This window comes from Montipora foliosa, unplaced genomic scaffold (genome assembly GCF_036669935.1).
Source record: "Montipora foliosa isolate CH-2021 unplaced genomic scaffold, ASM3666993v2 scaffold_449, whole genome shotgun sequence".
Lineage (NCBI taxonomy): Eukaryota > Metazoa > Cnidaria > Anthozoa > Scleractinia > Acroporidae > Montipora > Montipora foliosa.
The window spans coordinates 282,501-305,000 of NW_027179755.1; the positions used below are offsets into that span (position 1 = coordinate 282,501).

The window sequence follows — 22,500 nt, forward strand, 5'->3', positions numbered from 1 at the left end:
TATTTCCTCATTATGAGGCGATCGCGATGACCCCTAGACCACAGAACACTAGGAGACAGATAAAAGGCGAAATATTAATTTAAAAATTGTTAAGAACAGTTTTAAACGTGAACAACTACTTAACCCTATGGTTGGGTCACGGATAGTGGACTTTCGACTTTCGACTTGGGACTACGCAAATGAACTGGATATGAAACACGGGTATAAGATAACGATGGCGAACTGAACATAAATGAGTAAACGCTCAGCTAAACAACGATACAAGGTACTGACAAAGATTTAAAAAAACGCTGAAACACTTTGAAAATTTAAGGGTAATCGGCTAAAATCTGTTGAACAAAGTGTAGGCTACCCGTAGCCTCTTATTTTCATATGAACTGTTACTGTATTCACAAGGCCGCAGAAGCACCAAGCTTTAAATATTATATTGAATGAGTAAAGGCTATTTCCATGTGTTTTTTATCTCACGTGGCAGTGCGAGTTAACTCGTCTCGAAATCGTTTCTTGTGTGATTTCAACTTCTTTGTTAAGGCATTTTTATTATATTTGTTAGGTACATGGTGACAGAAATTGGTGCACGCGATTTTGGTGATCCAGTCCGTTACAACATGCTGGAGGTAGGTCAGATAAAATGGTTTTATACAAGAAACAAACAACTTTTTCTTTGTTGTAAGGAAGGGTAATGAAAGGTAGCTTCCTCCAGTGATTTGAGGTTGACAACCCTTGAAATCTAGTTCAAGTATAACGCCCCAGATTACCTTATGGGTAGTTTTGTGGGTTGCAACTCCTTTCAGGCCAAAAAAACAGTGCTAAACAGCCTCCTCAAAGGTGAGATGATTACATCATTTTGCAGTGACGTTCTATCATTGGCAATTGCAAATTTCTGTTTATCTGCTTATTCTCACTGAACGATTTTGAAGGGAACCAAGTGAAACTTATCAAGCTACAAACGTTGAAGCTCGTGAATAATAATTCAACTGATATTGTTGTGTTCGTTTTATACCCCTGACAGCCTGTAGCGAAGAGGATGGGGCTTGACACAAAGAGCCCAACTTCTCTCTGGAAAGACTTTGCCATGGTGGAAATAAATCTGGCAGTGTTACACAGCTTTCAGGTTTGAAACACGACACGCCAATCAGGTTGTCTCTAAATAATAGCAACTTTTTAAAAAATATATCAATAATAGCAACTTTATTTAGTTCATTCAATGAAAGGGAAGGATACCAGAGATACCACACTCAGCCGGATGTAATTGCTGAAGAGGGAGGAAAACCGAAGTACCCAGAGAAAAACTCTCAGAGTCAGATTGAGATCAACTGAAACTCAGTCCGCATGTGACCCGAGGGCAGGGGTTGAACCCGGGTCAAATGCTGTTCAACGCTGATATTCGACAAAACTTTACACTAGAAGAAGACAATCTTGAAAAACAAAAGTAAGCAAAAGAAACTTTCACCAAAATGTTGCAAACATGAAACAAAGGTTTACACTAATCCTGGATTAAGTTAATCGGCTTTCGAACAACCGGGCCCTGGGGCCCGTTTCTCAAAGGTCCCGGAAACTTTTCGGCCCCGAAAAGCCATCTGTGAAATTGCCAACCGCTTGTTTTGGAAAACCGACCTTTTAACATGTTTTCAAGGTAACAAAAAGAAAAATAACTGTGAAGTTTGACAAATTAAATGCTCTCCTTTCTTGAGTTACAAAAGAAATTGTGACACCCGAAAATGGCCCGTAAAGTTTCGGGACTTCCCATTTGTGAAATTGCCAACTGCTTGTTTTAGAAAGCCGATCTTTTAACATGTTTTCTAGGCAACAAAATGAAAAATAGCTGTGAAGTCTGACGAATTAAAACCTCTCCGTTCTTGAGATACAAAGGGAATTGTGACACCCGAAGACGGCCCGTAAAGTTTCGGGACTTTCCAGAAACGGGCCCCTGATCCCTAAATGAAGTTGCTGTGGTTCGTCCCTGGTTTGTTTCCTTGACTGTGTTTATGCACTTCCGTATGTTGGGATTCTTAAAACTTTTATATCTTGGCCGGAATGTGCCTTGATGATGTGGGTGACATTTTTTTTCTTCCAGGAAGCTGGAGTTACCATCATTGATCACCATAGTTGTTCAGACTCTTTCTTAAAACACGTTGAAAATGAGGTCAGTACTGAACCACTGTTACTTACGATGATACGTTTTGTTTTGGAAGCGAATATGGAAATTGATTGCGTCAAGTGTTGCCAAGCTGGAAACTGATTTTCTTTAAGTTTCAAGTGTCCAAGCTTTCAGCATTTTAAAGAAAATTTAGTAAAACAATTATTCTATTCGCGCTTGTTGGATATGAGACTGGTAATAGTCAGCTCGGCGCTACGTGCCTCGTTGGCTATTAACCATCTCATACCCAACGCGCGCTCGTGGAACAATTGTTAATTAAGCTGGATTTTATGAGCAATATTTTCCTATTTTGACGTAACAGGTTAAACTCCGCGGAGGATGTCCAGGGGATTGGGTCTGGATTGTGCCTCCAATGTCGGGCAGCGCTACAGGTGTTTTTCATCAGGTTTGATTCATTTCTTTTTTTACTTTTTTTTTAAATTTGCGTTTTCACGCTCATTAAAAGAATAATAGTATTTTCTAGTGTTAACTTCTTTGGAGAACTTATGTATTGTGTTTTAAAACGTAAACTGTAAGTTGTGACAGTAGGTATGGTGTATTCGATTGCCATCATAGTAATAAACTGCGTGATTGTGTTCTTGTTAACAGGAAATGTTAAACTACTGTTTGAAGCCAAGTTATGAATATCAGGTAATTGACGCCTCAAAATCAATTTTGAAACAAATAAATAGGCAAATATGTAGCCCTTGAAGTAATCGCCTGCAGCGTGCACTCACGTAAACGCGGCAGTATACTATCGATTGAAAGGATTGAAAGCTCGTAATTGGACAGTCGTGACTGATAGGATAGTTCAAGGATGAAAAGTACCTGCCGGCAAACAATATTGACTTAATTTCTTGCAACTATAAATAATTATAATAATAATAATAATAATAATAATGCTGACGATGAGGATGGTGATGAATGATGATGGTGATAATGATGATGATGATTATGGTGATGGTGATAATTGAACTTCATGGGCTCAATATTAAAAATATTTTTTGCAGACTTTGTCCTGTGAAAGAATTCCAATTTTTGGTCATTCTTAATTCAGTTAAGTCTTGAGGCATCAAAGCTGTTTCATCATGGCAGGAGCCCTTGACTAAAAGAGAAAAACTTCATTGTGTTTGTGGAACGGCGTTTTTACAGACCGAGTTCCTTTTAGATTGATATTCCAGCGAAACCACGCCTTTCCAGCCAATCACAAGTCTTGGGTGAGAAATAAATACCCCTGAGATTGAGAATGGTCACTCGTGCAAGCCAAGTCTTATTTAAGAACTCGTCCAAAAATAGCTTGATCTGTGAAAATTCCGTTACTGATAGACTAAGTATTGGAGTTTTAAGCTCCTGGTTTAGAGTTCCTTTCATGGTTATAAGATTTCTTGTTTATGTTTGTACTTCCAGGACGATCCTTGGAAACACCATAAATTGCAAAAAGGTGAAGCTAACGATGCTTTGAAAAAGAAAGCGTCATTCAAGGAAGTAGCGAAGTAAGTAAAAATTTTAACGCCTCGTGCCTTGAGTCGTCGTCATTCAGTAACATTACTTAAACAAACCATAACGCATTAACGCAAGGATTACCTCAGCCCCGAGCGAACCAGAGCTAATTTACAGGACTTGACTTTTTTGTGACCTCGACTTTAGAAATGGGCTATTTCCACCACCCCATAATGCAATACGTTTTTTTGGGTGGGGGAGGTTCTGTACATAAAAACAATACAAGTTATTTACTCTTGGGGCTGTATCATGCTTCAGTGAACTTGATATCCATTGTTTTAACGAAAATAACAACCCCAAAATGAACTGCATTATGAGATTGGTGAAAATACTGCGAATTCTTAAGCTTGGATTGTCGATTTCTGGTTTTTCTCATGGGTTCATTGAATCTCGGTTTCCAGCCACGAAACCTACAATATTGGACATTTCAAGGCAACCACCCCTCTCTGGCGCACATCCCTAGGCTTGTGGGTGTGAGTTTGGGGGGAAGTCTGGTTTCTCCAAGATTGCAAGTTTGACTTAGTACGAAAAATGGGTGCTATTGGCTTAAAATTACTGAGCGGGAGTTTAAGTTTAAGTTTCGTCGACACTAAAAATGTGCAAACAAAGCACATTTTAATAAAAATCGTGAGTCTCTTTATTGGCCTTTACCCCCTATTGGCTATTTGCTATTTCGTATCCATAAAGTCGCCTCTGTTTTGTGTATATTTCACGTTCTTGAACTATTTAGCTTTGTTTCTTTTCCTCAGGGTAGTCAAGTTCACTGCCAAAATGATGAGCAAAGCACTGGCGAAGAGACAAAAAGCAATTATTCTTTATGCCACAGAAACTGGCAAATCTGAACGATACGCTAAGATGTTGGGAGACCTGTTCTCGTATGCTTTTGATCCCAAGGTGAGGACAATGTACGTTGTGTAAGGGGTTGTGAAAGTCAAATGGCTGTCCTCCTAATTACTTTCTTTATCACATATGGGGCAAAATTACTGAATGCTGATTGGCTGAGACAGAGGCCATTTTTTCTTAATTACGAGGGCACTTTTGGTAATCAAGACGGCATGATTACTTGATCCTGATTGGTTTAAAGTTGCTTAGCAACGAGGTTATTGCTAAGATTTGTTGCTGATTAAAATTTTCTGCAACAATGGCTTCCCGTTTTGTTGAAACCGACGAAGAGTTTATTGACGAACTAAGAAACACAAGTGAGAACAAAAACAAAAAAAGAAGTACGGACTACTGGACTAACTATTTTCCAACAATGGGCAAAGCCGAGAGGAAAAAATGAGCAACTTGAAAGCTACGAAGTACCAAAGCTTAACGAAGCGCTCGCCCTCGATAATTTGTCCTTTATGTGATAAAAAAGTAATCTCAAGTGCCCTCGTGAAATTAAGGATTAATTTCACTTGTATTTTCAAAATTCTCCAAATTGCCCTCGTCGCTTCGCGACTCGGGCAATTTTGTGAAAACTATGAAAATACGCGTCAAATTAATCCTTAATTGCCCTCGGGCCCATGATGCGATTACATATACTTATTACCGTAATAACTCTACCATTGTAGTCCAGGCCTCGGTTGTTCAAAAGGTGGATAACGCTATCCACCGGATAAATCACTATCCAGGGGATAAACACTAGCAAAACCAATTGAGTTATCCAGTGGATAGTAATTTATCCAGTGAAAAGCCCTATCCACCCTTCGAACCACTGGCGCTAGATACTTATATCTGAGCTTTGAGATAGGTCCCTCTTCTGTAGCCCGCGCACAGGCTCTCCGTGGATTGAATGGCGCGCGGTCAACAGCTGGAGAATTGGAGCGAGCTGAGAAATGGAGCCGTTGACCGCCCGCCATTCCATGCACGGAACACCTGTGCGAAGGCTACTTCGTCTATGACTTGCGCGACTCAAAAGTCTGTAAAAAACCCAAAAGGATAGAGATGTAAAGTTCACTATTTCTGATACTGTAGTAACTGAGATCATAAAATTCAAGCCTGGTAAAATAATGGCATGATTAATATATTAGCATCTGCGACAGGGAGTAGATCCTTTGACTCTTCGAAATGAGTTTGTCGATTGAGTCGGTGTAATAAATGGACCACCGTAAGAAAATTCGACGTTTCGAGCGTTAGCACGTCGTCAGAGTGAATTTCCCATTTTTTTGTTTCACTTCTCCACCGACGAAGCACCACAGTTTCTCTAGAAACTAAACCCCTTTAGCCTTCGATTGCGAGTTTCGATGCTCTTCCACGGAGTATTAAGGTATTAAATTAGGTTCTTATACGTCGATTTAGTGAAAGGAGTCCTGAGCAGCTAGGACTGTTGGCCGTGACTGATGTTTCGACAGCCTTAGCGGAAGTCGTCTTCAGAGTCAAGTGACTTCCGCACAGGCTGACTGTCAACAGTCCTTCTCAGGACTCCTTTCACACAAACGATGAAATTCCATCGAGGTGTGTAACTCCCAGGTTGAAACCATTTTCTATTTTAAACGAGGTTAAGCTTAACATCATCCTATCTTGCTGCTAGGACTGCCAATTTTTTGAAACGGTGGCAATTGTTGATTGTCACCTGATTCCAGTTTTTATTAAATTCTCAACTTCGGATAATGCATTTCGCGAGCTCTGATTGGTTCACTCAATCTCGGTTATCGGCTCATATACCTTGGTTTGACCTTATATGGTAAATGATTGCGTTAAGCGTTGCTAAACTAAAAATGTTTTCGTCGGAATGCCAAATTTCTCTTTGAATAAAGCCAAAAAGGAGGAAAAAAAACTTTTTTTGTGGAAAGTTTGGATTAATTCGGACATTTAGAAGTACGCGAAAAGGCAAGAAATGTTTTTGTGATGAGCCTGCGTCTGTCTGACAACAAGGTATTACACAACATCACATCAGTTCTCATCAAGTTTTTTTCGATTTCGCTCGGATTTGCTAGCTTTTTCCGCTCGTATTTCGTACTTCCAAATTTTTGGAGTTGAACGAATTTAATAAAACAATTATTCCATTCGCGCTTGTTGGATATGAGACTGGTTATAGCCAACTCGGCGCTACGCGCCTCGTTGGCTATTTACCATCTCATGTCCAACGCGCGCTTATGGAATAATTGTTAAATATAGTCCCCATGAGTTTCCTCTAACTCCGTTGCGGAGCATACGAACCAGTTATCGAAGGGTCATATGCCGCCGGGACTCCTGAAGGGAACGGTCAGTGTTCGTTCTCTTTTTCCGATTCTGCCCAAGTTGTTGATGCTAAAATTCGTCATTTCATGCAGTTCGATTGCTTTATTTCAGATTATGTGTATGGAAGAGTATTCGTATCCCGACATAGAAAATGAGCAGCTTGTCTTAATCGTGACCAGCACCTTTGGCAATGGAGATCCACCCGAGAATGGAGAGGTGAATCAGTTGACTTCGTTCAATTAGTTATTTTATACGAAGACCAGCATGAAGCATAAAGTAAACGGTCGTCAAATGCAACTTACCGTCTATATTTGCTTCCCTTATGTTTTTCAGGGATTCGCTCGATATTTGTACGAGCTCCGACATCCAGCAGTCGGGTGGGTGTCTTTGTTTATTTATAGTTGTGCTCAACTGAATATTGTTACCTTTGCATTTTCTGCCACCATGGGTAATTGGTTGACTTGTTGTTTCATCAGTTAGAAATTACAAATATCCGCCATCTTTTAAGCCAAGCTTATCTAGACCGACGGAAAAAACGTAAGGCATACCGCTTTTTATTACTACAAAAATTTCAGAATACCCTGCGAGAATATTCCAGTCGCCTAGACTTTCTTTGATTTGCCGCTCATTCACGGCATGACGTCTATTCCAGGGGTGAGGGGTAGGGGGTACGGGGTGAAGGGTACAGTAGCTGAAACAACCCAAACCTTTACAAAAATACTAACCTTAGGCCTAAACATTATCTAAAGCATAGTGTTTAGGCCAAAGGTTAGCATTTTTGTTAGCATTTGTTTTGGGTTGTTTCAGCTATTGTATCCTTCACCCCCTACCCCTCACCCTCGGAATAGTCATGCCGTTCACCCAAAGAAACGGATGAGTCAGTCCAGTTTCGACTTGTCAAACCTGTTAATTTTTATTTTTGCCTATAATCAATGGCCACGTGTCATCTATATTTTGAAATTCAGGACAGCGTGGTAATTTTTAAGGAAACTAACCGGGTAATTTCAGAAAAGTAAAGAAATATGGAAAGACATCACATTGTATAATGTTAAACTAATATATCTGTTTAGTCTCGGTTGAAGCTAACATGCTTTTTTTTTCTTTAGTACGGAGACTTCTCGCAAAAAACTTTGGCAGATCAGCAGTCTTTTAATTCAAAAGGAGAGAGAAAAGCGCCTTAATTTGAAGAAAGACGGCCAGCCTTTGGCAAGTCTCAGATGAGAAAGTGATGTTAAGTGGATGTGTGGCACGTATATATTTACTCGTGATTAAGGACGGTGCCTACTAATTGAAGATATTTTTGCCCCGGTGTGTGATTATGCAGGAAATCTAGATCTTAACAAGTCTTATTGAAATCCAAAAAGAAAATTGGGAGTAACCACGCATTTTTCAAAGATAATTCATGAAGAATATTTGTAAAAAGTTTAAAATACAAAGCAATGTATGACGTTCTTTCTCAAATTGAAGCTTAATTATCTCTCAAAAATGCATGGTTACCCCCAATTTTCTTTTTGGATACCAAGAGTACTTACTAAGATCTACTTTCTCCGGATAGTTTTAAACTGCGCAAAAATATCCCTGTATTAGTAAGCATCACCGATAGGAAATCCGAGTATCTCGAGATGCGCAGAACGTATGCGCATTAACAATAGTAGGCACCGTCCTTAAAGGCACTGTTTGTTTCAGTTTCAACTGAGTGAACCAGGGGACCAAATACACCTCAATAAAGAACCTACTAATCCTAGAAAGGTACCCAGCTTCAGAAAATAGCCGGGAATTTAGTATTGTTTACCTATATAGTATTTATTGAAGTCTAGTGGAGATACCCCGCAATCCGATCAGTCATGTTTTGATAACATTGTATTGAAACGTCTCTTTTAAACAAGTCTTAGGGAAGCCGAGTCTTACTAATGTTTAACTGTGTCAAATGCCCCACATACAGACATGAACCACGGGCTGCTGGCGGGTGCTTCGGACCCTTGCCCGTCCAATCAAATGATTGAGCAATGTTGTCCAACTTGTATAGAACATAACATGCCAATGTTCCTCAAGAATGTTCAACTGGTTTATTTAGGATTTAACATTTAGCTTTGCCATTGCTGCTCAGTCTTCGAGAAAATGCCGGGAAATATGAGGCAGGAGATAAAGTGAAGTGACTTACATTTGTCACCACTCCCTTCGGGGTTTTTCAGGACTAGCTTACAATACTGTTCGGAAGACTTTGGCCACACTGCTTGTTATTCAGTTAACAGTAAATTGTAGAAAAGGGAGGTTCCCCCGCGCCCGTTCCCCATATCCGGTTTAGGACACTGCATCATTCAGAAACCAGACTGAGCAATGAGTGTGAGCACTGGATAAATTCCCCACTCAGTAGAGGTAGCTAGCTTACAAGCTTACCTTTTTAATCCTTTTTGTTTGCTAGGTACTCTGTATTCGGCCTTGGATCAAAGGCCTACCCAAACTTCTGTGCTTTTGCGCGCTCCCTAGACAAGATTATTCAAGAACTTGGCGGGGAACCAGTCATGAAAATGGGAGAAGGAGACGAGTTGTGTGGACAAGAGGAGTCATTTAAAGACTGGGCCAAAGCTGTATTTCAGGTAATAAGGCTTGTAGGCAGAAGACACTTTATGGCTCAAATTCCTTCTGAAAAAAAAAACGCCTAGAGAGAAAAAAATGGCGCGTTTCGCTTTGAGATATGGCGTGTTGTTATCGCTGCAGCAACGAAGAAAGATGAAATAAATGCGTGATTTTAAGACCCTTCTGCATGAAAGCAAAAATCCGAGGTCATTTCTCGTTAGTGTAGATTCCTGTCGGTTTTTTCACGAAATAGTATTCTTTCTTTAATCTGATTTTTTTTTTTTTTTTTTTTTGTCTCTTCAAAAACGAATGTCTTCATTTGGAGCTGGTAATTCCAAACAAATTTTATATAAGAATCTTGCTGCTGTTCTCGTTTCCAGGCCGCATGTGACTCGTTCTGCATCAATGATGAGGCCACCAAAGAAGCGACTCATTCTTTAGACACTGTTCAAAGTGGCTGGGTACCAGGCCGCTTTCGCCTTTCCAAGAGTGCTTTAGCAGATAAAGAACAAACATCACAACTGGATGAAGGTGTGGTATGCTGTAGTCACATAGCATTCAATAGGCTAGAGGGGAGCGAGGGGAGTGCAAGCTCTGGAATATCCTCATTTGTTTTATCATCTGCTCTATACCCTAGACTGTTAGAGTGTACTCAAGAGGAAACACACGCGCTCTTCTTGCGCGTTTCCTTCTACCCACGCGCGAAATGTCCCTGTGTTACAAAGCGAAGTTTGGCATTAACAGTTCAGCTTTGTTATTCTTACTGAACTGAATTTTTATTCTTACTGAAGTAAATTACGGAAAAGGTGATTTTGTCTTTCTTTGGTGTTGTAGGCTTGTCCCACATCTGCGGTAAAACAGTGCGATCTGCGACTTTGATGTCCGTTAAAAATTTGCAGTCTGCAGCTTCAAGGTTGGTTTCTGGGTTTGAGAGTCTGAGAAGAAATTCATTTTTTTATCGCCATCATCGTCATTGTCATCGTCATCAATGTCGTCGTCAGAATCATTATCATCGTCATTGCCATCGCAGTCGTCGTCAATGAACTTAGCGTTGTCGTTAGGGATCTTAAGCAAGGTTGTCAAAAAATACTATCTCCCGTCATTTTATTAATATAGCCATTATTCCAAGTCGTTCGGCGTGGAATGTGTGTATCAACATTACACGAATGAAATTGGTATGAACGGTGTAGATGTTTGTAGACAAAATCGAAAATTCATCGTCAGGTGCTCTCCGTCCTCCGCATGACCTCAAATTTGGTCATTTCACGTCTTTGTGAGGACGAGAACAGCTAAAAGCTAGAAATGTACGTATACCAAACTGCAGTAAAACACACGTGCAGGGAGTGCAGATCCTTTGTTTTTGTTCATTGAGGTGATTCATAGAATTTGTCATAGATTTCCAATGAAGAACTTCGCACACTGTTGTATCATGTCAAGGAGATGATAAAGATGTATACGTAATAAAAAAGTGGGGTCACCGTGCTCGTTTCCTGGTACGACGCTGACGAATACGGCTATTTGAGCTACTTTGACAATTATTGCTGCGCACTCCCAATTTTGGACAAATTTTAATTAGTTCGATTTTATAGATGTAATCCAACGTATAACGCAGAGAAAAGGTGTCATTCTATATATGGTTAATTCGAGTACGTACGTGAAAAGTGTATTTGAATGCCCTTGTGTTACTTAACGCTCCAAAATAGATTTTAAACTTGAATGTGGGCTGTTGGACTCGTAATGGCGGCTCCTTTCGTACAATTTTATGAAATTACCAAAAAACTGGCTGGTCATATATTTTTTCTGATTTTTTCACTACTCCATGAAGACAGCGTTCTCAGAAAATATATGAAATAACAAATGGGGTCACCGTACTTGTTCAGGAGAAAATAACAATCCTTGACAGATTATGCTCGGCGTCAATGAAAATCCGCCCTTTTTTCAATGTGCCCATGCTACTGCGCGTGCCAATGACGCAAGAAATTATGCGCAGTAGGGTTGCACAATGCAAAAGCAGGGAATCACCTTAAACCTCTTGTTTCATGGCGTTCTCCTAACCATCTTCCTCGTCCTTGCTTAAGCTCCCTAAAGAACTCTCAAAACAATAGAATGAATAACTAAAAGGGAAGGGCTCTGCTTACCTTAAAGTTCTTCGTCGTCCTCTGCTAAACAACTCTGTGGAATAACCAAACTTGAGGTTTGTCTCTCTCTACTCCTCCATGGCATTTGTTCAGTTCCTGGACAATTAGTACAAGATTTGTATAGGTAACACAAGATTTCGAGTGCCATTTCATAATTAAGCACTAGTAAATTTTTCAAAGACGAAAAAAAGTTGCACGAGCTCCGGCGAGGGCGAGTGCAATTTGTGGTCGTTGAAAAAAAATACAAGTACTCATTTATTCCACATTACACGAGAAAAATCATTTAGATAAGAGTTAGATTGTCGTAATGAAGAAGAAGGATCGCATTTGATTGGCAATCTGTGACTGTCTTTGATCATTGACCAACCAGAATGGTTTCTTACTTTTTTGCACCCAATTACGTCTTTCTCTAACTGTGTTACCTGGAAACTGCATTTTTCTTAGCCAATCAGAATGGAGAATCTTCGTTTCGGCTTAAGCCACCAAATCCTCTATCATCGTCACGCGTAAAAAAATGACTGCATCTTTTTTATTCTTCTTTATCAACCAGTCGATCGACAATTTTAGTAAAACTGAAAACAAACAATACCGATGAGTTGCAATACAAACCTGGGGACCATGTGGCAATCTTCCCAGCCAATCATCCCGTGTTGGTGCAGTCCCTGGTTGACAAGTTGTCTGGAGACGTCGACCCAGATACACCGATTGTCATCGAAACATTACGTGAGATCAAAGGTAAAAAGAAATAAGTTTCTCTTTGTCAGCTCGTATAAATTCTTTGAAATACGTGAAATTTGAACTTACCGTTGTGATTTGGGATTGTATCAAGAATATATTAGACCACTTTCATAAATAGCGACCACCTTTGCATTTTTTTGTATTTATGTCAATTAGACCAACTGTCCTCATTTTGAAGCAAATATTCTTTTGAAATTTGCTCGTTGTAGCGAGGATAGAGAGGCTTATTAGCATTAAGACAAAAGAATATTTTATTTAGCTGCCATTATCAGAGAGGTCTCTTGGCGGGTTCATACTAGGGACGTACCTGATAGGGCTACATGAAATCCCGAGTTCTACTTTGAATGTGAACCGGGTTTATTTTAAATGAAGTACCTTACTTTGTAACCCTAGAAACCAGGTATCTTCAGAGAAGCCGAAATACGACGTCAAGTCTAATTTTACACAGTTTTTAAGCAAGCAACCGTGGACAATAACCCTGCTGGTGTATGTTGGATCAACTGGTTTCATCTGACGATCGACGTAATTACACCGATACAACATAGATTTAATTATTTCGCAATGTACTTTATTTCGGCTGGCCAAACCAGCCTATAGTACATTACTAAAAAATAAATCAACGTTGTATCGCCTCTTGCTTAAAATATCTAGTTTTATCCCTCTCGAATGTATACATGAGCGGATAAAAACACGATAAGCCGATGAGGATGAAGTCGATGAAGTCTCAAGTTGACTTCAGTTTATAAATTGCATTTATGACCTTCTTGGACCCCAGTATGAACTCGCCTTATAGTGTCTACTGTTATGCGCGTTCCATTTGACCAAAAATCCAAGTATAAAATTCCGAAAAAGCTCACTGGCGAATTGGAGCAATGTACTCCGGTTCGACACTTCGGGGTGTAGGGGTGGCGTAGTGGTGAGAGCACTCGCTTCCCAGGAGTCATATGTGGGATGAGTTTGTTGGTTCTCTACTATGCACCGAGAGGTTTTCCTCCGAGTACTCCGGTTTTCCACTCTCACAAACCAACATTTGACTTGATTTGCTTCAATTTATTGATTTCAGTTTACAGTGTCCCCAGTTAGTGCTCCAGTGCTAGAACCACTAGACACTTAAAGACCCACTTTCAACCGACAGGCATTGCGTGCCGTGGAACAATCGTCATATATGAACATTCTGCCAAAGCCGAAATTCATCCTGTCAGATCTCTACGATAAGCAATGCGAATTTCTTTATAACAAAAACAAACGGTCGAAAAGCCTGTCGGGTAGAAATCGGGCCCATAAATAAAGTTCCTTTCCTTTCCAACTTCAAACCAGCCCTTTAAACTAATTTCGTGTTAAAATTAATTTTAAGTAAAGCAGAAACTCGTCCCTCGTGGAGCAGAATTCTCCAGTTGCTCCAAAAATCCCAAACCGTCCGATCCACTTCGCGAGGTACCACCCAAAGTCCCGAAATTTCAGAATCAAAAGTTGAGCATGTTAAAAAGCTTTTATATTTGTGCCTGTGGTGTTTTCTCTCTTTGTAGGACCATTTGGCAAATCCAAGAAATGGGAAGCATTTACACGGCTTCCTTCGCCAATAACCGTACGCGAGGCTCTGTCCCGTTACCTGGATATCACGAGTGTGCCTACACCGCAGTTCATTCAATTTCTGGCTTCAATAGTAAGTTGACCCATGCTCTCACTGATAGGTGTTATTCAGTGATCCGAGATTGAGGATTTGAAAGAAAACTCTGCATGTAATCATTCTAAATTTCATCCACTCAAGATTCACTAATGCTCACAGGAGCTTTCACTGATTTACAGGTCCGTACCTAGCAAGGTAGAGGTAGGGAGCAGTTGTCCTCCTTCTTAGGAAAAATGAAAGCAAAGAAAAAGTGAAGACGTTTGGTTAGCTTTGGCTGAGTTTTTGGTGTCAAGATTATGAGGAAGTTTCTCTGCTTTCTCTGTATTTTTTCTTACACGTGAAACCGAAGTCTGCAGAGTCCACCGGAGTGTTTTGAAGTCTGCTTCACCCCCATTCCCCCACCAAACCTTGAATTTCGTGGTTGAGTCGAAGTAGCACACCTTAAATTATACTACTAAGAAAGACTCACTTTAATAATCAGATCCACTTCTACAATATAATCAACCGATTTTTTAGGATGTTTGTAAGCCGACAGCAATCATATTTCTTTTGTTTAAAAGGCGACAGGCACAGAAGATAAGGAAAACTTGCAAGTCCTTGCGGAGGTAATGACAATACTACTGCTACAGTAAATACCCGCATATAAGAACATAGAATTTAAGAACCTTTTAGGCTAAAAATTTCATTTTCAACCCCCCTTACGTAAGAACCAGGTTAGCCTAAAAAAATTAAAGAGGTTCTTCCTTTAGAAAATGACCTTGAAATTTCAGGCGACTTGAACAAATTCCACTTTAAAAAAAAACTGCACCGATTTTGTTCAAAACTTATTTTTCATGGTTATGAAATATAAAGGGTATCAGCGTCCTCATGAGAGGAAATCGGTCATAACATATCATAGAGAAGAAATCTTTTGTGGAAATGAGAACCAATCTAAGAACCTGGATAGCTTTAAACTGCTGTAAATACCATTTTTGCAAGAACCTATTTAGTCAACAATGATATTCAATGTCAGGAGAAATGTAGACTCGGAAAAATATCCGAGTCCCAGCTGGGATTTGAACCCACGACCCTCCGTGATCTAGTCGGATGCTCTAACCACTCCATAGAGTCTCCAGTAGCTCAGTGGTTAGAGCATCCGACTAGATCACGGAGGGTCGTGGGTTCAAATCCCATCTGGGACTCGGATATTTTTCCGAGTCTACATTTCTCCTGACATTGAATATCATTGTTGTTGTTTAATCTATTTAGTCAAACTTGGATAAATCTACAATAGGTTCTTACATATGTGCCGGGATGTTTACTGTTTCGTAGCCAGTCAACAAAGTTTTTTTCAAGTGCGGCTATTCTCCTAAACCAAGGAAACTATCCCGCTAAAGTTACAACTATACGATGTGATCCCGGAGATTAATTTAAGGCGATATATTTCCATACCGATACTTCTCTGGCCACCAACTAGGTCCGTCTTTGATGTTTCCGAATTTGACTTCGACATGCTGTGAAAAGGGCTTCGTGTTCTTCGAAATAAAGAAAAGGAAGAAATAGCAGACTGGTTATGTCGTTGCCTTTTCAAATGAAAAAGCCACTTGAGTAATAGGTGACTCGCCAGTTTCCACGTGAAACACGTTCACTGAGAACCTAACTGATACATTTGCTTTTCTTTCAGGGCAAAAACCGATACGAGGACTGGAAGTTTGAGAACGAATGCAACGTTCTTGAAGTGCTTGAAGATTATCCTTCGCTGTCCGTTCCTGCTGACTTGTTGCTCACTCAGCTGCCTTTACTGCAACCGGTGAGTGTATCTTCGATCAAGTAACAACGTACACGCGAAATTGGCCTCTTGCAAAATTCACCGATGTCCTTCAATTCGACATACAGCCGCTTTCAATCGCCGAGTGTTTTCAGCCCATAACCAAAGTGTTCTCTGGCCTATCACAAGGGACGAAACTAATCAAATTAGCCAATCATAGCGCAAGCAGTTGCACCGGCCGGCACCAAAAGCGGGAAAACGTGCAAGAAAAGGTAGCGCGAAGTTTTAAACCAATCGCAGAGCGTGGCGATGATAACCAGCAACCTACCGGTAATCGCGAATTCATTTTTGACACTCAACTGGATATCGCTCTAACATGAGATTCTCTGCAGTAAAGACGGTGCGTAGGGAATCTTTTGATTTAGAGGCTCACCTTCCAGCCGATTTAACATTGGAAGCTTTGTAGATCTTGTTTGTCAGAACTTCTTGAACACCTCAGACTCCGAGGCCGAACCAAGGAAAAACATTATTTTGATTTTTTTCATCAGTTGCCGTGGGTGCCTTTTCTAGTCACTACCTCTCCAATTATTTTTTGCTTTTTACTTTATCATTGCAGCGTTTTTACTCCATCTCGTCATCCCCAGACCTATTTCCCGGTGAAATACATCTCACCGTTGCCGTAGTTCAGTACAACAAGAAAGGTGAGAGTTTTCGGGCTGATTAACTAACGCAATCATGCAAATACCAAGTTTACAAGTCTTCTAGCTCAAATGCAAATACCAAGTTTACAAGTCTTCTAGCTCAAACCATTGTAACCGTTTCTCTGTCAACCATTTCTGCTCTTATCGCCTCAATTTGAATGGATTCTCAGGTGGAAAAGGTCCTCTACATTGCGGTGTTTGCTCGACTTGGCTCAACAGATTAGAACCTGGAGATGAAGTACCTTGTTATGTGAGACAGTAAGTACGATATCCGATTATTTTGTAACCTTCTCTCTCAACTCGCTCGTTTTAAGTTTCCTTATCAAATTTAAGTCAGCTTCCAATCGCCGGATGTATACCTCATCACGTGTATCCGTTTGGAAACCCAATGAAATATCGTATAACACTCTCCAGCAAGAGTAGTGTATACCACTCGATTAAAACGTTCATTAATATGACGCAGCTTTTTAAGCTCGTTGACGGTGTGTTCAACGTAAAGTCTTCTCCAATTCTACCGACACACGACTCTCTTGAACACCTGGCTTAGACGTCCTCTTGGTCAAGAGGTGTGACAAATGTATCGTGCTCTACATCTTTTAGCCAGTTTGATCACGTCTCTCTGAATGGTCTTAAGACTATCATTCTGTAATCCAAAAGTAAAAGTTGTGCCCTCGACCCAATACCTACTTGGTTGTTAAAGGACTGTATTGACCTTCTGTTACCTACTCTAACTGATATCATGAAATCGTCTTTGGATCAAGGAATTTTCCCATCTTTCTTCAAGATGTCACTTATTCACCCTCTGATAAAAAAGGACAACCTTGATGCTGATGTCTTCGCCAGCTATCGGCCCATTTCCAATCTATTTTTTCACTCTAACGCATTAGAGAGAATAGTGGCTTCCCAGATCGAAGAATATCTCACCACTAAGGGGTTATTTGCCAAAATGCAATCAGCACAAAGAGAACATCACAGCGCTGAAACTGCCCTTTTACATGTTGTTAATGATACACATGTAGCCATCGACAATAAATTCGAGGCTGTTCTTGTGCGGTTAGATTTATCTGCAGCCTTCGACACAATAGATCAGACTATCCTTCTCGATAGGCTTAGATATCGTTATGGTTTTTCCGAAATGTTTTTTCGTTGGATGGACTCATACCTTAAAGATCGTCCCCAATTCATTGCTCTCGATAAGATTCTTTCTCGATCAAGATATTTGTCTTGTTATGTTCCGCAAGGGTCGGTCCTTGGCCCGCTGTTATTCTAGTTGTACATCGCACCTCCGGAGGATGTCATCTTCACGAAGGGCTTCGACGCAATGATGTATGCTGATGACACCCAGCTCTACATTTTTATGCGTAACGGGAACCTCGCCGCTGCTCTAGAAAATCTCAGTTTGTGTCTAGATGATATCATGAGTTGCCGGGAACTTAGGCAATATGCTTGAGTGTAATCCGTCAAAGACTCAGACTACCCACTTTTCTTCGCGTTTTTCACCTGCTGAACCGATCTCTTCGATCAAAGTCGGTGAACACTACGTTCCGCCTACTAGTGTTGTCAGAGATCTTGGTGTTGCTCTTGATTCACACCCCACCTTTGTTCCCAATGTTAACAACACTTGCCGCGCTCCCTCGCGATCGTTTCATTCTATTGGCAGAATCAGAAAATATCTTTCGCAGGCGGATACTGAACGCATTGTCCATGCCTTCATTTTATCGAAATTGGATTATTGTAATAGTGCACTCTATGGAATTCCCTCACGCGAAATTGAGAAACTTCAGAGATCAATTGCAGAATACTGCGGCAAGATTAAGTGTGTGCAAGAGGAAGACTGATCACATTACTCCTGTTTTACAAAAGCTGCACTGGCTTCCTGTTAAAGACAGAATAACCTTTAAGTTACTGTTGATTACCTTGCTATAAATCACGTAATGGCCTTGCCCCAGTATATATTGATAAGCTGTTACATCATTACACCCCCTGTCGCTCTGCTCGTTCTAGTGATTCAAATCTCGTAGTTATCCCCAAGTTACGTATGGTGATAGATCTTTTGCAGCAATTGATCCGAAGTTATGGAATCAGCTACCGCCCAATATTAGACTGAGCTACTCTGTTAATAGTTTTAAAAGGGCTTTGAAAACGTATCTGTTTCGAGAGAGCTCTTTCTTTCAGTTGTAAAAATCATTGAGACATTGATACCCAAATGAAGCACAACACTCGTTTTTGTACATAACTTGACGGTAAAGAGAAATCTCGTCTACGCTCGGCTGACGCTTTCAGTTAGTTCCGTCCGCCAAAGTTTGAGTGGGATTGCTAAACGTGGTTAAAAACGAGAATCGGGCTTTAGATTTTAATTGGACGATAAATTCCACTAAAAAAGCTTGGCCCTGTGTGAAAGTCCTGTATGAGACAACGTAGCAGGCACTTTGTACATCAGTTAAGGCTAGACCCCACTTAAACAAAGGCAAACGTTTTAACTCTTTATAGAGCCCATACCTTTCATATGCCTGAGGACGGCACGGTTCCTGTTATCATGGTGGGACCTGGTACAGGCATAGCTCCTTTTCGCAGCTTTTGGCAACAGCGTCAGTTTGATGTCGTCAACAAAGTGCCTCATGAGCTCAGATCCGAAGACGTCACACTAGAGCCTCTTATTCACCATCCCGAGTTTGATTTAGCAACTGGCAAATGGTTGACCCCATTTGTTAATCAATGGGGCTCCATGTCGCTGTTCTTTGGATGCAGAAATTCTCAGCAAGACTGCATTTACAGGGACGAAATGCAGCAAGCTGAGGAAGAGGGAGCGTTGACAGACATATTCTTGGCTTTTTCCCGCGAACCCGACCAACCTAAGGTGAGAGTTGAATGAAGGAATTAAGCTTGAGCCAAAACAATGGTCATTAATCTCCTTTTAAATTCTAATACTTAATAAATAAATAAAAGGATGAGTTTATTACTATGCGCTGTCACAAAGATACACTGTAAGATACCACTCTCGTATGCAAAACACCGGGAGAGGTCCATCAGTGGTATAAATCTAAGGTCTTCACTTGAATTTAGTATGTGCGTATGGCAAACTGATAAATTCACCATTTATTCTACCTATTGTTTTTTTCGAAGTGTTACATGACCATTGCCTTCAAATAAAGTTACAGCTTTTGTCAAAAACAATGTAAATGATCGCAACATTCCGCCGGATCGGGTCTTTCTGCATCAAAACAAAAGCCTTTCTCTAAACCGTAGGAACTTCTAGACGATTGTCTATTACCTCTCCTCAATGGCTTCTTTTGGTGTCCTTTTTAGCAAACCAATTGGTATGAAAACTCTTTCGTTAGGCTTATTTTGAATGAGTTTGTCTCTTACAAAACGTTTCTGGTAACCGGATAGAGTATGTTTACTCAAAAAAATCGTTGTTTCATTGTATTGGAGTCCATAACTATGATTTCCTTTCAAGAACTGAACAGGTTTAGAGGTTCCAAGACAAGGAAACTACCTCTGCCCTGGATGAGCTGATCACAGTTTAAAGACTTGATGACAATAAAACTAATTAAATATTTTCCTTTTTTTCTCGGAAAAATTTGATTTATCGTATTTTGTAATTAGAAATACGTTCAAGACATGCTGAAGGAAGAGGCACTTGACATTTGCGAGAAGTTGCTGAGCAAGCAGGCGCACTTCTATGTGTGCGGCGATGTGAAAATGGCTGATGATGTTTGTAAGACTCTTCAGGTAATTTCAGAATTAACTCACCATAGATTTAATTACCTGGGGATAATTATAGCTGAAACCAGTTGTCTGAGTATAAATGCTTTTATTTTGAAACTGCCGGAGGCAATTTGTTCCTGTTGAAGATGAGGAATAAGAAAAGCATGGGTTTGTACAGCTGCGATCGATATACACGAAAAAACTTGATAACCCTTAATAGAACACCTTTAAGTTAACACGAGGCCAAAGATAATATAGGTGATATAGGTAGAAAACCACTACAAATGAAAAACTCGTGCTCTCACCCGGATTCTGCGCAGGGACGCGGTTACGTCACGCGCTACACAGGAGACCCAGTTCCTCTTGAAAACAGAAAGGGTAGTTTGCAATTAATATTGCACCAATGCAAAATAATTGGAACATTTTATTTCTGTTCATTTATTTTTCCATTTCGGACTGATAGAGAACTTTAGATTGGAGGACGATTGCAATTAGGAGTAAGAGTTTCTGGGCATGGGTATTGGGTTTGGAGGTCGAGTTTTTTCATTAGCGTATGCTCAAGCTGTATGATTCGTTTTCGTACTCCAGTCTAAATGTTAATAATTAAAATAATAACAACATTAACAGAAAGGAAGAGAAAGGAAAAGGGCAAAAATGTACATAACTAACTAAGTAAACCTTTGAATTAAATGTAACAGCTGAAATAAAGAAAAATTAACTCCGAGATAGGAATCGAGAAGTGCAAAGGTGATATGAATGTTTCAAAGATAATTGAAGAAGCGATTGCTTCTTGGCAAAATGATACCAAACGAGGTTCTTTTGACCCATTGTCTTGTTGGCATTTTAAGTAATGTTAGGGGAATATTATTCCACAGTAAAATTAAATTATTTTTGGGCAGAAATTCCTTAAATTCATTATTTAAAGACTGAAGTTTAGATGCCGTGAGAAGAACTTCGGTTAACGTAATTGTGTTGCTCAGATACAACGGATGAAGTAAAGTTAGAGAGCCTTTCGTGGATTTCTTCCATTTATGACGATGGCATAAGCCTCCTTAATTAAATGAATCATCAATGTAAAAGAACTCGCCACGTATTAACAGCAATGTAATTAAATTTATAGACACTATTGCAAGAATACGTTGCCATGTCACAAGGAGAAGCGCAGGAAACAATTGACAAATTGAAGGTAATTTTGGGAGCTACCTGCTCCAAGTTGACTAGACCAACTTACTCTATTTTCTCTCTCCCTCGCGTACATTAGCACAACTGTTAATAAATAAATTAATTATTTTTTTTAATATTAAATATTATTATATTATATTAGTATTAGTATTAATTATTTATTAATTATTTATTATTTATTATTAATTTATTTATTTTTTATTTATTTTTTTCCGTGACGAACATACTGCTTGTTTGCAATTAAGACTGAAATATTGCAAAATGACGTGGTCTGCTTGCAGTTATTTTTTAAAATGGGGTTAATTTCGAGGGTCTGTTCTCAAATTTCGCTAACAAAGAATACCCCCGCCTGTTTTGTTGATTATGTTTTAATTCCCGGAGGCAGCGCTTGTAGCCGGAAATGTGGCGCTTTCTTTCGACTGCGCTATAGCAATGTCTACATATTGTTAGGTTTCTGTTCTCACGTATGGCGATAACATTTCGTGAAAACACGCCCCAGATAAGAAAAGGGTTGCCTCGTAGATCGCTGCTTGATGTTCCAAAACAATAGATTGTAATTAAAATACCGAAGTCGTTGCCTTTTATTTCAGAGCACTGGTCGATATCATGAGGATATCTTTGGAGTGACGCTGAAGACACGGGAAGTTACAGCACGAGTCCGATCGGCAGTGAAAAGGTTGGTCTACCAAATATCAATCGGGAAAGAAAGGTTGGAGAAAGAGGATGCAGGAGTAGAGGGAAGGGGGTGGACACTCGCTTATTCCCTAAACGAAATCCCGCACCATCAGCATTTTCACAGATAAAGCTATTTTTAGACGAGTTTCTAAAGAAGATTTTTGTGATGTCAACGTGACCAAATCTGTAAAGTAGGCCTTTTTCGGTATATTAAAATTCAGCTTGATAGTGAGGCAGTGAGGACAAAGACAAAGGAAAGTGGATGATATGTAAATATTGTTCACATTCATTCCAACGTGTTTCTATTGTTTTTGTCCTCACTGCCTCACTATCAAGCTGAATGTTTGATATTTCGAAAATGGCCTATTAACTGCTAATTTTCTCGCGTTCCCTTCGGTAAAATGTTTTGAAAATTGGCTCAGTTCTAACCACATACAGTTCCTCTCCATTACCCTATATTTGTTAAAATCTGTCAGAGGTGATCGAATATATTTACAAAAATGACAAATTACAGAATATTATTATCAATATACGCGGCCAAATAGAAAATCGGCCTCTTCAAAACACACGCTCAGCGGGCCGCAAAAGACTGACAGCGGGCT

At 39.9% G+C, this 22,500-nt stretch overlaps 1 protein-coding gene and 1 non-coding gene across 2 annotated transcripts in view; both read left to right on the forward strand.

Moving 5' to 3' along the window:
* The window catches only part of LOC137989270 (nitric oxide synthase 3-like), a 212,883-nt gene that overhangs the window by 18,696 nt on the left and 171,687 nt on the right, over positions 1-22,500 (forward strand). The window contains 23 exon segments of the mRNA XM_068835106.1: positions 554-617; positions 1,013-1,114; positions 2,078-2,146; positions 2,463-2,546; positions 2,750-2,791; positions 3,548-3,633; positions 4,390-4,534; positions 6,917-7,021; positions 7,139-7,182; positions 7,912-8,040; positions 9,228-9,402; positions 9,763-9,913; positions 10,217-10,295; positions 12,071-12,255; positions 13,785-13,921; positions 14,446-14,490; positions 15,549-15,674; positions 16,249-16,333; positions 16,504-16,591; positions 18,824-19,190; positions 19,940-20,065; positions 21,162-21,227; positions 21,814-21,899. Of these exon segments, the coding sequence (XP_068691207.1) occupies positions 554-617; positions 1,013-1,114; positions 2,078-2,146; positions 2,463-2,546; positions 2,750-2,791; positions 3,548-3,633; positions 4,390-4,534; positions 6,917-7,021; positions 7,139-7,182; positions 7,912-8,040; positions 9,228-9,402; positions 9,763-9,913; positions 10,217-10,295; positions 12,071-12,255; positions 13,785-13,921; positions 14,446-14,490; positions 15,549-15,674; positions 16,249-16,333; positions 16,504-16,591; positions 18,824-19,190; positions 19,940-20,065; positions 21,162-21,227; positions 21,814-21,899 (2,586 nt within the window).
* Trnas-aga (transfer RNA serine (anticodon AGA)) lies at positions 14,993-15,066 on the forward strand. Its single transcript has one exon. It is a non-coding gene; the product is annotated as a tRNA-Ser (tRNA).